At 36.4% G+C, this 15,552-nt stretch overlaps 1 protein-coding gene and 1 long non-coding RNA gene across 2 annotated transcripts; one reads left to right on the plus strand and one right to left on the minus strand.

Moving 5' to 3' along the window:
* Nucleotides 1-4: 4 nt before the first annotated feature.
* On the minus strand, nucleotides 5-6,451 carry LOC113295193 (kinesin-like protein KIN-12E). The gene is made up of 24 exons (XM_026543544.1): nucleotides 6,412-6,451; nucleotides 6,062-6,156; nucleotides 5,802-5,957; nucleotides 5,638-5,721; nucleotides 5,361-5,462; nucleotides 5,117-5,230; nucleotides 4,773-4,865; nucleotides 4,420-4,509; nucleotides 4,251-4,321; nucleotides 4,066-4,140; nucleotides 3,881-3,968; nucleotides 3,546-3,604; nucleotides 3,334-3,422; nucleotides 3,252-3,289; nucleotides 2,784-2,942; nucleotides 2,601-2,705; nucleotides 2,261-2,496; nucleotides 1,865-1,934; nucleotides 1,711-1,767; nucleotides 1,396-1,470; nucleotides 1,082-1,270; nucleotides 580-797; nucleotides 151-238; nucleotides 5-43 (listed from the first exon to the last, which is right to left on the minus strand). The coding sequence occupies exons 1-24, from the start codon at nucleotides 6,449-6,451 to the stop codon at nucleotides 5-7; spliced, it is 2,430 nt and encodes an 809-aa protein (XP_026399329.1).
* Nucleotides 6,452-8,375: 1,924 nt separating this feature from the next.
* Nucleotides 8,376-12,009, plus strand: LOC113298372. The gene is made up of 2 exons (XR_003334182.1): nucleotides 8,376-9,957; nucleotides 11,351-12,009. It is a non-coding gene; the product is annotated as an uncharacterized LOC113298372 (long non-coding RNA).
* Nucleotides 12,010-15,552: the final 3,543 nt, after the last annotated feature.

Raw genomic sequence — 15,552 nt, forward strand, 5'->3', positions numbered from 1 at the left:
TAGACTATCCTAATACACCCCTCTCAAACGTTACAGGTAGAGGCTGAAACAGTTTGAAGAGAAAAGAACAGTAAAGATACCCAAACTGAAAATAATAATCACTCCCTTAAATAACAGTCAAGAGAGTAAAATCAAAAGAACAATGAATACTGCAGCAACAAGCCCAGCAGTAGTATGAAATAGCATCAGAAGTAGCCAGCTGCAGTAAACAGAGTTATAAATTTTGTAGAAGAAACAACTACAACAGTAATTGTACCAGTACAATAGTGATGAATGTAACATAATTCGATGAAGTAAAAGCAACACCAGTTGATAAAATTGAAGCACCATTGAAAAATTGAACTTATCACTATGTCCCAAGACTGAACTTGTTGAAGAAATAGCTGAGGCAGAACTACTGGTAACAGATTTTCCACTTATTACCCAAAACTTCCCCTAATCCTTCTTTTATGGCTTTACCCCCCCTTTACGCCGCCGCCCTTGAGGCTTCCTCAAATTTCCACTTCTGCTACCCAACCTCTTTTCAGCACTAATGAGTCACTGCCATTCGCTCTGCAGTTGTTTTTTGGTCCGACCTACCTGGAACCCCCCATCGCCAAAATCTTTTGCCACTGTATCTTTCCATCCTTCACAAAGTTTTTATCACGCGTCTTCAACAATTTAATCTCATATGATTTCCATTCAAGGTAGATTCTTGTAGTTGGAGTTGATCCTGAATCTATTTCTTCCTCAGGTTGAGAAGCAAGGTCAATCGTGTTATCTTCAGTTTTCTCAGCCCTGTTAACTTGTTCATCAACCTGTCTGCAAGGTTTCAAAAGAGTTTCATACTATGTTAGAGTAGCTAAGGGATATCGCGAAAGAGCTTCAATAATCTGCGAAGGAAATAAGTTTGAAAGAGAAAAATAAAACAAGAACCTCTGCAAATTTTCTTTTTCTTGAAGCCAGGAATCTAGATTCTTCTGCAGTGTTACAGCTTCTCGCTAGCTTTGAGTAGCCTGCAAAATTAATAAAATTCAGAAATATGTTATTGAAATTGATTTGAAACCGGATAAACAAGCCAAAAGTAGTAGTTGAAAATCACCTGGATACGAAGTTCTTCATTCTCCTTCGCCAGGGTACTTGCCATTTCATAAGCTTTAGCTTCTCGATCACTTGCAGCTGATATTGCGTCAACCATGGTTTTAAGCTCCATCTGATTTTTTCTAGCTTCTTCCCCCATATTACTAGCTCTTCTTTTTTCAGTCTCTAGGACTCCTACTAAATCATCAATCTGTCTGCAAGGTAGATTCACAAATTTACACATTCAACATCTTCGCATCTAGAAGTTGTAAATGGTAAAGTTATTTAAGGGAATTTAGCACCAAGAAATGTTTCAACTTTGCTCTGCAAAATCACCTGAATACGAAGGAAATAATTCTCTAGGACTTCAAGGCATGAATCTAGTTTCTTCTGAAGTGTTTCAACTTTGCTCTGCAAAATCAAGAAAATTCAGCAATATGTTATTGAAATTGATTTAAAGTATAAACAAACTTGAAACCAGCTAAACAAGCCAAAAATAGTTGAAAATCACCAGAATACGAAGGAATTCATTCTCCGTACTCATAGAAGAACCGCAGGATGAACGAAGAAACAAATTCAGAATTTCAGTTAACTAAATAAAATCGTTTAATCCAAAATGCTTTAAAACATCAAAAGAAGCATGATGTTCACCTGATCCATCGAAGATTCAGATTCATGCATACGCTTCCAATCTAATGCTTCTAGCAACTACAATTTATACATGATATAAGCACAAAGAGTGGAATAAATAAAAATGAAGGGTATACAAACTAATGACAAAAATCAATTCTGACCCATCGAATACCTTACTGTGTAGTATCATTATTTCTTCACTCATCATCTCGCGCTCTCCCTCCTTAGAAAAAACCCGTAATCTGGAATATCAAATGTTCAACACCGAGATAAGAAGATCCGTCACAGATTCAATCAATGATTTCAATTAAATTGAGAAGAATGCTCAAGTTCAAACGAATTCTAATAGACTTGCATAACAGTGCATGTGTGTTATCTAAGAAACGTCTCCTCGAAATTTCTTTTTCCATTCTAACCTAACAGAGATTTTATTTCTTTTTGCAATCGATAAAATACAATTGTAGGCTGATTATACTAGACTAACTAGCATAGTTTTTAGTGCACGAAGTCACAATTTGAAGTGTTAAAATAAATAAACTAAGATTGAACGGAAGAAAGAAACACATGCCTTCGGATTTCTTCTTTCAAATGTAGATTTTCCATCTCAAATCTGGTCGTTTCAAGGTTACTATCCACCTGGTGACAGAGAACCTCTATCTCTCTCAGGTTTTCCTCCTTTTCCAGTAAGAAATGCACCTCAGCTAACATCTTCCCAGATGCAACTGCCTCCAACCTTTTGATTCCGGCCTCACGAGACTGAAGCAGCATTTCCAGATTATGTATCTTGTCTTCACTTCGTTTGACCTGTTCAAAGTAGATGGAGCCTAAATCTTTCAGCAACAATTTCCTGAAAAAAGAAATTAACAAGCTAGATTTTATCATGCAAGATATGAAGTCAGCTCTCTCACCAATTGCATTGCTGCCTGATTTTCAGCAGCCAGTGACTGCATTGCTATTTGTTTCTCCTTTTCCCTCCTGAAGGCCCCAACCAGAGCAGCTTCAAACTCCTTATTCTGTAACATATTAACCAGATATTAATATTTTAGGGGATAAGGCAGCACCAACAAATTTAAGAGTGGTTGAACCCATACATCGGGCTTCTTTCTATCACACGTTAGTGGACTAAATGGTCCCTGCAATCCTTCCCACTTAAAGGAGCCTGGAGACCCGGAAAAGGAGAGACTAGGAAAATCAACTTCCTGGTTCTCAATTCCTCCTATAACCAAACCCCGAAGTTGGTGCACCTCTTTCTGTATGTAAACCAAAATCAGAAATGAGCTACAATATCTTAAGTTAACAATAGGACGTAAGAAAGAACGATAAATTTGGTAAACTAAATAAGTGAAAGGTCACTGTCGAAGTTTTTGATATGATCCAATGTATACATGAAATATATAATCGCAACAGGAAGGCCATTTAGGATGATCAAATGCTAGAAAATGTAATTTTGAAACGTTCATATTAATTAAGCCAGAAGTTTTGGTGAACTATTAATCTGGCACCCAATAGATATCATAGCAATCCAGTACTTAAATAAGGAAAGGGGATGTAATCAAAACCTTGAGTTGTTGAATCTGGATATAATGAATCATTTTATCTCTTCAAGTAAACAATTACACAACATGAGGGGGGTAGATGCACAAGCGGAAAAGCGAATCACACATACATTGTTCTTGATAAATTTAGCACGTTGTGCAAATTTCAGAGTGTCCCGAGTCTCCAGTGAGTTACTGCGCAAAACCGGAGAAGATAAAAAGAATAAACTAAGAACGTCGAGGTAAGGTAATTGTAAATACAAATACACTTGGAGAAATTAACAAAAGAAAAAATAACGGTTTAGATGAATCACTGACCAATTAGCAGGACTTATATTAGCAATCATTGTTGTTTTTAAATTCCCATCAAGTGAGTCCTGGACAAAAGTGGCATTGATATTTACAAACATTTTCACATGTCCTGCCGCAACAATACAGTCAAGGATATTTGTTTCTTTTTCGTGCAACAATCGAGGATATTGTAAGTATTTTAACTTACTCACACTTTCTGTCGGAACCTCAATCTTATGTCACCAAGAAAATAAGAAATTAAGAATTTCAATGATAGTAGCAAGGGTACACTTGCACGGTATATAATAGTGATAAGATACATCTAGTGGAAACAACATTAGCATTTTTAATGGATTATCTACCTGAATCAAATATGTGAGCCTCGAATCACGGTAGTTGACGTGAACTGACTTTCCACGAGAGATGCTTACTAGATTCATAATTACTTTACTGCAGGCCACCAAACAAACTCAATTAGAACTTCTTCCAAATGCACAGACACGTCTACATAAGGTAAAACCACTTGACATTTGGCAATGGTACAAACCCCAAGGTCGAAAGCGACTTGTTGATATTTGAGGTTTCTTTTAGGCGTTCACCTTGAGCACCAGATCTCTTTTGCCTACAATTTAACCATGCCTTTATGATCAAAAAGATATAGAGAGAAAAATTTTTAATTTTCCAAATAGATATCCTCTTAATATTGGTTATGGAATTTTATACGGGTATTACCTCTTTGAACCAGCCAAATCCACAAGATTAAGCCGTGCAAATCGATGGTGAGTAACACCTTGAACCTCCCACTGGATAAAAAAACGAAAAACGTTCATATCATATGATTATAAAATAAACCCCAAAAATATGTAAGCTTTACTTGTTGTTGTTGGTAACATACACCCACCTTACTCTCAATTATACATGTGAAAACACTATGAGAACGACTATTTTTATCGTTCATCTCTGTGGGAGCCACCTTTCTGTTATTTGTTCGCTGGAAACATGAGCATAATCATTCTTAATTACTCACTGCTCAGCCAATGCTTCGACCATTAGCAACGGATAATACAATGTATGTTATTTTTAAACACTCATGAAATGCTTAAAACATTATATCAGCAGGATAATCAAGCTGAATGAAGGTACATTAGAAATGCTGGGGTGCAATGCATAAACCAGTAACTAATCTCCAACCCGGCCGGCATATAATCATGTAACAACTGTCTACTGTAGAACAAAAAGAAGGTTGTTATATACCTTAGCGAGGAGTTGAATAACATCCCGTGCACAAGTAACTTCCATCTCCTTCAGATTCTCCACATAAACACCTTTCTTACAATGTTCTCTAATCTGAAAGAAGATAAACCAAAATTTCAATTAAAATAGAAAAAATGAAATTAAATTCGTACATGAAAGATGATGGAACAAATTTAGAGTCTCGTCATTCCTTAAAAAATTCAGCTGAAAGAGTTAAAAGCATAAGATATTAAAAGAATTCTAAGTAGTGTTCTATTGAAGAGCACAAACAAATACACAAGTATGATGTGGAGAGATATGGTCGATGGAAAAAATATGCATACAAGCAAGTTATTGTTTATTACATGTAAATTAGTTGTTGATGGGTCTAAAAGATCTAAAATCTGCTCTTTGTATATCTGCAAATATGAGCACTTGCAAGTAAATATCAACTTTTCATCTTTGCGAGCCTCTTCATCCTACGAAACAAAATCCAACACAATTATAAAAACCACTGAAGATAGAACTTGAAACACTTAGCAAAAAACTTAAAAGGTGGAATAGATTTTTCAATTTCATATGTTACAAGTTTAGAAGAATAACTCATACCTTTTGGATTCTTGTGAACAAGTGCTCAAAAACTCTCGGTGTCATACCTTGGACTCCTCCATCAATGTCTCCCATCATTGTATATGTCTTCCCACTCCCAGTCTGTAAAGAAAATTTTGTTAAACCTTTAGAGTACAATCTATGAAGAGAAGTATGAATGCTCAACAAAACTAATCACCAAACAATTAAGGTTTGATTATTATAAACTCTAACAAGTAGAGAAAATAAACATAGAACCACTTAAACCACTTATTTGTGCAGCAATTTAATAACTCACTTGTCCATATGCAAAGATGCAACTGTTGTAACCTCCTAGACAATTCTCAACCATTGGCAATCCAGCCACATTGAACAGATTTTCCTGTTACAATATAGTAATATTGAGATCCATACACTATGACAGGAAAACACAATAATCATCAATAATAGGACAAAGCCTACCTGGGTGACATTCTCATCTGCAACAAGATCAAATGTATAACGAGAATCTGGGTGCCCTGTCCAAGTAATTGTATGAGTATTATCCTTCCTAACACATTTGTTTAGGCCTTCGATTGATATTTCAGAATTACTAAGAGGACGTATTCGAATGACAACCTGCACAAAAATTAGATTGATATTATCCAAAATCTAATTTTAGACACAGGACAAGAACCTATAAATTGAAAAAAAAAAAAAGAATCAAAGAATATGATATGTACCTTAACATTGTGATCTTTCCGAATAACTGCTATTCTTTCACTGCTTACTGATGAAGACGAATTTTCAGATCTGAAATTCGACATGTTTTTCGTAACTAGGATTTTACGGGAGAACGAAGAAAGAGAAAGAAAGAGAGTAAGTGGGAAGTGGGAAGTTTGAAGATTGAAGAGAGAGATGAGTTGTTGTAATTACTTGGCTGCGTTTGTTTATTATGTAGGTATGCACCTCAACATATATATGGACACTAGGGTGTGACCCTAGTTAGAAATTCGTAGAACAACAAACATACGGAACGACAAACGTACGTGTATTATTCAGATTCCTAATGATCAAATTCGGTCAAAAATACGGTCAATAGTTCGTGGTTCAGCTATAGAACGGAACGGCATATGTACGTGTATAATTCGTTTTTGAAATATGAGTTCGGCACACAAAATTGGGCGTATACTAAATAATAATTAAACGTATTTTTATACGAGTTTGGTAGGGAGGTGGTATGATTTCTCAATTTTACACTATATATATGTAATACTCACACTGGTATGCAACAATTGAGACGTGGGGCAGTGGTTTGGCATTGGAGCAATAACCAAAGAAGCAAAGTTTCGAACCTCTCTGTGAACGTTATTGGAAAATCGAAATAAAACATGGGAAATGAGCGTTTGGGCTCATAGTTGGGAGTTAGTAGGCGTTTGTATAATGGGCCCAGTAACTAATTGGAAAACTCAGGTACGGAGTTGCATTCAGACGGCAGTATTATTCGCAAGGGAAATTTAGGGGGAGACCCAAAAAAAAAAATATTTTCATTTTCAGGCCCACAATTAATTTTACAAATCCGCGCCTTGGAATTTTACAAATTTTATATCGTTGGAAATCTTTTTAAGAGAGCTACGCAACGAGTACAAACAACAATATTAAAATTTTGTTTTTCACGAAAAAATCGGAGGTGATCATCATTTTAGGCAAAATTTCGAAAACTGACTACATAACCATTATGCATCCACCAAAAAAGATGCATAACACATTCTGCAGACGCATAACGAATTATGCAACCACTTTCTCGACTGCATAACAAATTATGCATCTGCATAACAAAGTTATGCATCTATAACAAGTTATGTAGCAATTGTTTTGGTTGATTTTAGTGCGTACATAAAAAATTGATGCATAATGCATTATGCAAACATATTTTCGGATGCATAACAGGTTATGCATCTATTTTCTCGATGCATAAAAGATTGTGCAACAAATTTCTCGATGCATAATGCATTAACCAAAGAAGCTAACCAAAGAAGCTAACAAATTTCGAAAACTGACTACATAACCATTATGCAGCCACCAAAAAAGATGCATAACACATTATGCAGACGCATAACGAATTATGCAACCACTTTCTCGACTACATAACAAATTATGCATCTGCATAACAAAGTTATGCATCTATAACAAAGTTATGCAAGTATTATTGTAGGTGCATGACAAGTTGTGCAGTCTTTGTTTTTGTTGGTTTCAATAGTGACGAAAAAGTTGATGCATAACGTGCTATGCAACCGTTTTCTGGACTGCATAACAAGTTATGCAACAAATTTTGTAGATGCATAACAGGTTATGCATCCATTTTCATAGCTGCATAACAGATTATTCAACCATTATGACCAATAACCAACACCAATATGACCAAATACATCTGCAAATATAAAAAAAAATAAAATCAGTGTACTTTTTTTTTCTTTCTTTTTGTGGGAATTTAGAGATAAAAGAGATGATTGTAAATGAAAAGGTTAACTGCAAAATATATATATGGAGGGGAAAAAAAGTTAGATATGAAATTGGATTTGAAGTTGAACTACTTGAACTAACAGTTTAACTATAGTTGCATCTCCTGTAAAGCACTTCCACTTATAGTTGCATCTCCTGTTTCAAATGTGCCCTCCCCATGTTCCCTTTCCACCTCAATCCCCAAGCAACGACAACCCAAGACCAGGTCATAAAACATATATAAGAAAATTCAAAATAAAATTTTAAAGCTGTATTGCAGACTTAAGACTATCACCATAGTGTTCCGTAACGAATATTGTGGAACATTGTATTGGTGGAACAAATCTACAAATGAAAGTAGGACCCAACGGATGCCATAAACAAAAGGGATAAAAGAGGACCATAAAATTATAAGGACCTATAAATGACAGTAGCATATACCACCAGCACCCTGACCGCAACAACACAAATGGACAACAACAACACTTTTTTCTTCTCTCCTTTCAACCAAGACTTGGTCAGAATCCATGATACTCTTCCATTCACTCAACCAATCTCCTTGTTGTTCAATTCATCTTCTTATCCTGTCGAGAACAAGCACCAGTCACTCGAACCATTATCCTGCCAATCTGAGCTTCTAACATATCTCCTAACTCATCTCGATCAAAACTTCCATTCTGCTTGGTTCAGGCAATTCTACGAACACCGTATGAGCATAACTGATGGTGCTGTTGTGCGTCAACAATTCCCCATCCGTGGCTCTCTAATTCCTGCAGATTTCAATTCATACACAACCCATTCTCCTATTTCTTACAAGACTTGTAAACTAGTGTCAATCATCACCATTTACTGCCACATTCAAACACAACAATGGCTCAACTCCAGCTACACAGTTGTATGTCTCATTAAGCTCATTTCCTAGTTGTTAAATCGAGCCTGAATTAAACCCACTCTTCCAAGCCCTTGAAAACTATAAAAACTCCATTAATCGTCTCCCCAAATCAGCAGCATCAAATCCCCTTCCTTTTAACTGATTCAGTCTTGAATCTCCACCAAACTGTCACCACTAGTTCCATATCTATCTCCACCTTGAAACGAAATCTTATCCCTTGGTGAACAGCCACAAGACTCATGGCTTGATTGACGGCATACTTTCTTCTTGAACTTGGTCACAGTCACTGGATACTACAGCAGACACGCAGAAGAATAGAATACGAAGAACACAAGATGCTGGTATGAACAGATCTAACGAAAAATCAAATCGAACAGATGGAACAGTAGAGTGGAGAGGAAGAAGAAAAGGAATCGAAGAAGAAGAAGAAGAAAAAAAAAAAAACCGAAACCTAATTTTATAAATTATGGGTTTGGGAGAAATTTTTTCACCAAAATTGGATGCGTGTCTGAACTTTTTTATCGGTGGATTTCACTGTGACCAAAATCTTAAAAATGGGTGTGGTTGTAGTTTTCACTATTCGCAAACGACCAATACAGAAGAATTCGCGGGCTTTGGTTTGTTCTTGATACATTCCAATGTTAATTTGTTAATGTAGTGGATGCTAATCGGTGCATAAATTATTTTTTCATACTTGGGTCCAACATTGATTTTCCAAGTCAGTTAGCCGGTTTTAAATATAAATCGCCTTATTCTCAAAAAAAATTAAAAATTTGGTTCCAACATATGCATCTTACATGAACCTAAATTTTGTACAAAAATCATTATATATAGGGTTTGGATATATTTTAAAAAATTATTAAAAATTAGTTTGAGAATACAATTTTAAAATAATTTAAACCAAAGAACGACTTTTTATGACGCAAATTGTTTTTGTTTTCATGTCCCCTACTTACTTAATTGGTCTCTCATCAAGGTATTTCTAATTGTTTCTTCTAGTAGGTTTAAGCTTTTTTCTTTATTATTATTCAAAATAGATTTAATTTGTCGCATTAAGAAGGTAATTGCGAAATTTGTTTATAGTTTTTGCATAGCATTTTACAGGATTTTGTTTTTGTTAGCGACTGTCAGGCAGTGCTTCACTTTGTGCGGAGGAGTTTTACCTAAGAGATCAGATCTTTAGCCTTGATGTGTCGCGGCTAGTATTAGAGCAGATTTCTAGCCTTGGACGTGGAGCACATCTTGGTACTACCCTGCTTAATGCTACACATTTTCTTTTAGTTAGTTTTTTGGTAAAAAGGGAATCATGCACATGGGGTTAGTGAAGGGATCCTGTAACCATAATGTTACGGTTTAATGCATATATTAACAACGTTTTTTCTTATCGGAAAATCTAGCTGGATTACCTGTATGAAAATCATTCAAGGGACCATAGGATATAAAAAATTTAATCACTGGTTCAATATATATGATGCTACTGAGTCATATTCTCTTGCCAGTAACTAAATTTTGATGGCTTGAGTGTTTGACCACGGTTATAATAAACATTTAACAAAATGATAGCTATTCAAACCTGGATGGAAACTTCAGCTTGTAACCAAGGAGAATCCCAAAACACTTCTAGAAATAAATTAGTCAATCAAAAATTGGGATTACCACTGATATCAAACATCTTATAGATCTAAAAAATCAACACTCAGCGATGAATTAGAAGAATAAGTTGTTTAGCCAACATTTACTACATGATTGCATTAATCTAAAATAAGCAACTCTAATGGGAGTCCTACCCAATAGGTTCATTTATCTCATTGAAACACTAAAGCTTCTCATGAATTCAGAAATGTTTGACATGTCTGAACTGGTTGTCTGTTATGTTATAAAAGCATGAGTAACGCATTAGCTCCCGGCAGATGTTATCAGAAGTCAGAACTATATATTGAATGAACATATGTTGATGGTTATTGGTGACATTAAATCTTTGATTAACATTTGTATATGAGTGAAAGGAATGCCTAAAAATCTGATAGTCAACCTCCATATTTATAATCTTCTCTAATGACGCAATTATAGGGGCCTCTCCCATTGTATGTTCCAATAACAACATGCACAATAAGGTAACAAACAACTTGTTAACTAACTCAGTACACAACAGGTTAGTGAAACATAGAAAATAGAACAACATGGAAGGGTGCTAAGAGTATGTGGTGTACTTTTGACGGGAAAACCATGTCCACAGCTGGGAGGCCGATGATAATTGTAGCAACGACCTAGTCAAATCCCCCAAATATAGCAGAAATGTCGTTGTGGTCGATGACTGCAAAGCAAATCAACTATTACAGACATTAGAAGGGAGGTGTAATCATTTTAACAATATATATGTAGGTAAATTGGGTTTAGAGAGGGTGAAAAGGTTTACAAATTATTGTATCGGAACCTTATATGTTACCTGGGTACTGGTCATAGACTCTAGATTTATACCTGCTGCATTAAAGATAACATTCCTCCGCCACTACTTGCATTCATTTATATTCCAATTTCTCTTGATACTGTCTTGTGTACTATTTATTAGCAACGCAAATGTTCTCCTGCAAGAAAGCTCTATATAGAAATATTCTGAACCACTATAATTTTACTGTAGGGGAATGTAGATACCCCAAAATTTGGGAGCATATACCAAATAACACGCTGAAGATTTGAAGAGTATGATGGAGAGTGTGTCGGTAAGACGCACTGGCCAGGGATGCGGAGAGTATGCCGAAAGGACATACTGACAAGAGGACTTGGAGAGTGCGTCGATGAAGCACACTTTCCAGAGCTGCAGAGAGTGAGTCTGGAATCGGAGAGTGCGTCTGGGACTATGGAGAGTGCATTTGGGAGACGCACTGGTAAGAATCATGAAGAGTGCGTTTAGAGGTGCACTGACCGAAGACATGGAGAATGCATATGAAGAAGAAAGAAAGAACGAGCAAACGAGAAGGAAGAGATAGTTTAAAAGGGAAAGCACACGTCAGCAGTAGTGGGTCCCAACGGAGACTGTCCAGATTCTGTTAAACGGATGCCAAAAGAAAGATGACGTCAGCAGAAACACGTGTACCATGATCAACGTACGAAAATATTCGGAAGGTCAACATCGTACACCTGTACGTCATCAGATGACTCAAAGGAATTTTGGAAAGCTATAAATACCCCCTCAAGAGAGAAGTTTAGATTCATTTTGAATAATTTTCCATTTCTGTGTAAACTAGAGCAGTGTACTACTTTCTGGATCAGAGTTATTTTCTATCTATTTTAGTGTAACTTAGAGGTTTGATCCTATGGAAGTTATACTTTATTTACATTGGCGACTCCACTGACCTCTGATCTCAGAGATAGGACACTGACTATGATACACTTGGAACAGATTGCTACTGCAGGGAGCGATGGCGCACAGGTACTGACAACAATGATGGCGAAGTACTCACTGAACTCCAACAGGCGCTAATCGAGTTTCAGTTGACAGAAAAGCGACGTATCGAGTTAGCAGCACGCATCACAGCGCTTACCCCACAACCCGATGATGAAGGATCTCTAGGAGATGAAGGAAGAAGGGACAAGACTATCCTTAAACTTAATGACGCACACCTAGGAGCACATGGAGAGGACACACCTATATGACATCAAGACGGACACACTCCCCAAGAACTTATTGAAAAAGCGGGGGTCTAACAACACCACCCAATATTTCGATTAGAAATCTGTATGGACAATCTCCAAAACACTCTACTAGAGAATCAACTAGACAGTCAGACTCAATCTAGAATATAATGTCTCAAGGAGTGATTACCTCTCTTCTTGTTTTGATTTACTCAAGCTAAACAATAGCGAGTCTTTTATAATCAAACACAAGAGATAACTTGGACGGTATCAAAAAACAAATATCCAAGTGTTAATCAATGAAATCAACAATCACAAGATTGGATCTCTAATTGATTAAGCTTCAACGCACAACCTGTATTATTTCAATTATATAAAATATAACGCGGAAAAGAAATAACACAGGCACCAGAAATTTTGTTAACGAGAAAACCGCAAATGCAGAAAAACCCCGGGACCTAGTCCAGATTAGATACACACTGTATTAAGCCGCTACAGACACTAGCTTACTACCAATTAACTTCGGAATGGACTATAGTTGAACCCCTATCAGTCTCCCATTGATACAAGGTACAATTGCACCCCTACGCCTATGATCCCAGCAGGATACTACGCACTTGATTCCCTTTGCTGATCTCACCCACCACAAAGAGTTGCTACGACCCAAAATCGCATGCTTTGATAATAAACAAATCTGTATCACACAAAATAGTTTATCAAAGGATAGATCTGTCTCCCACAGATATACCCTAGTTTTGTTTCGTTTTTTGATATGATCAAGGTAGCACAGGAACCAATTGATTAATCCGGTCTTATATTCCTGAAGAACAGCTTAGATAAATGAATCACATCTCAATACTCAATTCCTGAATACACAAGAAGAATATCGAGGAATCACGAACGGTGAGACGAAGAACGTTCGTGACTTCTTTATCTTACCTATCGGAGAACTCAAACGTTCTCAAGCCAATCAATCGATTTTACTCGTACGATAGAAAAGTAAGATCAGATCACACAACTACGATAAAAGTAGTATCGGTCTGGCCTCACAATCCCAATAAAGTCTTTAAGTCGTTAACGAATTTAGAGAAGAAACTCAAGGGTTAATGGAGATCAACTCTAGCGAGCGCACTAGTATCACACAAGAAAGGTGTGTGGGGATTAAGTTTTGCTCTAGATAGATGTCTCCTTTATATAGCCTTTCAAATCAGGGTTTTTGCTTAGATATTAAGCAAACTCTATTCACCGTTAGATGAAACCTGATTTAGATTCAAGCTAATATTTCTCAACCGTTAGATCGAAAAACAAAGCTTGTGAAACACACTTGTAAACGTTTTCCAGGTTTATGAAAATCGGCCCAAACGTATACGTTCATGTTGGTTCAATTCAGTAACCAAAAGGCAACCATATGAGCTTCTCATATTGACCTGGTTCCTCATTCATCATAACTAGTTCACTTGGCTTCAAAAAAACTAGTTAGAGAGTCATTCAATTGCTATGAGATCTTATGTAACTACACAAGACACAATTGAACTCAAGATGATTTCGATTCGATTGAATCGGCTCAATGAACACTATAGCCACGATTTGCATTAAGCATTCCTTAGTATTTAATGTTTATGTTCAGAGCACATCTTTAGATCATAACCTCTTAAGTACAAAAAAAAGTTCGCGGACTGGGTCTGCGGACTGAGTTCGCGGACTTGGTCACACAAACGAGTTTAGGAAATCCCAGCAGAAATTCTCGGTCGAGAACTTCCGTCAGTTCGCGGACTGAGTCTGTGGACTGAGTTCGCGGACTTGGCAAGCCAATTCCACAATCCTACCGATTTCTCTTGCTCAAAAAAGTTCAAAGAACTTCAGATCAAGGAATACATGGTTATGTAATCTAACTCTCATTTCAATCATTGAGACATTCTTAGAGGGCGCTATCCAAACCGTTATTCACAGATTGTTTTCACGTCAGAGCAATTCTCAACTTAGTGATTGAAAGATGAAGATAAACCTGATCAAAGCAAAAAGCTTTACCAACACATGAATTTCGAGAAAAAGATAAGCATTGAATACTCAGCTTGAAATCTCAAATGTGTTTGATCTAGTCTATATAGCATGCGACTTTTGTCTCATACGAAGTAGGAGATAGAATAGATAGACTTTTGAGTGATAGATAAGTTCAAGTCTTCACATACCTTTTTGTTGATGAAGTTCCACGGTTCCTTGTGTAGATCTTCGTCGTTGTCGTTGAATCGCCATGAAGTCCTTGAGCTCAACTACACTTTTCCTATCCTAGTCCGAGACTTTGTTAATAGGCTAGAAATCAAGACTTTATAGTTTTTATCACTAACATTGACAAACATGCTTGATACAGCAACGCATGCGAGGTTAACCGAGCTATGCTCTAACAATCTCCCCCTTTGTCAATTTTAGTGACAAAACTATTAATACATATGGAATACAAAAAAAAGATAAACTTTAGTGGCTCCTATTCCATAGTCTAATCTTCAACGTTCCTTGAAATCTTCGTCCTTCCAAGTACTCCAATGATCTCAAAGGTTGTAAGTTTAGCATCACCATTATTGAAGATCCATAGCATAAATAATGAGAGAAATCGAGATTCTCAATCATTATTAAACAGTGTCATAGTATTATTATGAAACATCAAAGTCCAATTGCATCACGACTTTAACAATAATACTATGGTGATATGTATCACTCCCCCTTAGTCAATACTCTATCTCGATCATGGAAACCACTCCCCCTTACACAATGATCCGAAAACCATATGTATTATGTAGTGTGAACTACAATATTTCTCCCCCTTTTTGTCAATAAAATTGGCAAAGGTAAAAGAACGGGTTCATAATGAAATTTCCACAAGAGACATTTCATGACCAAAAGAAAAGACACACATCATCTTAAATTTAGATGCAATCTTATAGCCGAAACTAACAGCATTCATCAAGGAGTTTGAAGATACAAGATAACCCCTACAAAATACCACAGCCGCACTCCCCGCAAGATATTACCATTAAGCACAAGTTCAAAAGAACTCTCCCCCATTTGATGTCATTCCCAAGAGAACAACATGAGCGACCTTAATTTCGAAAGAAAAGAAGGATTTTATTTGGACACCAAAAACCACGCGAATGATTTTCTATATCCAATACTCAACCAAAATACTCACAAGTAAACCCATGAATATCTTAA

The sequence above is a fragment of the Papaver somniferum genome, chromosome 7 (assembly GCF_003573695.1).
Source record: "Papaver somniferum cultivar HN1 chromosome 7, ASM357369v1, whole genome shotgun sequence".
NCBI lineage: Eukaryota > Viridiplantae > Streptophyta > Magnoliopsida > Ranunculales > Papaveraceae > Papaver > Papaver somniferum.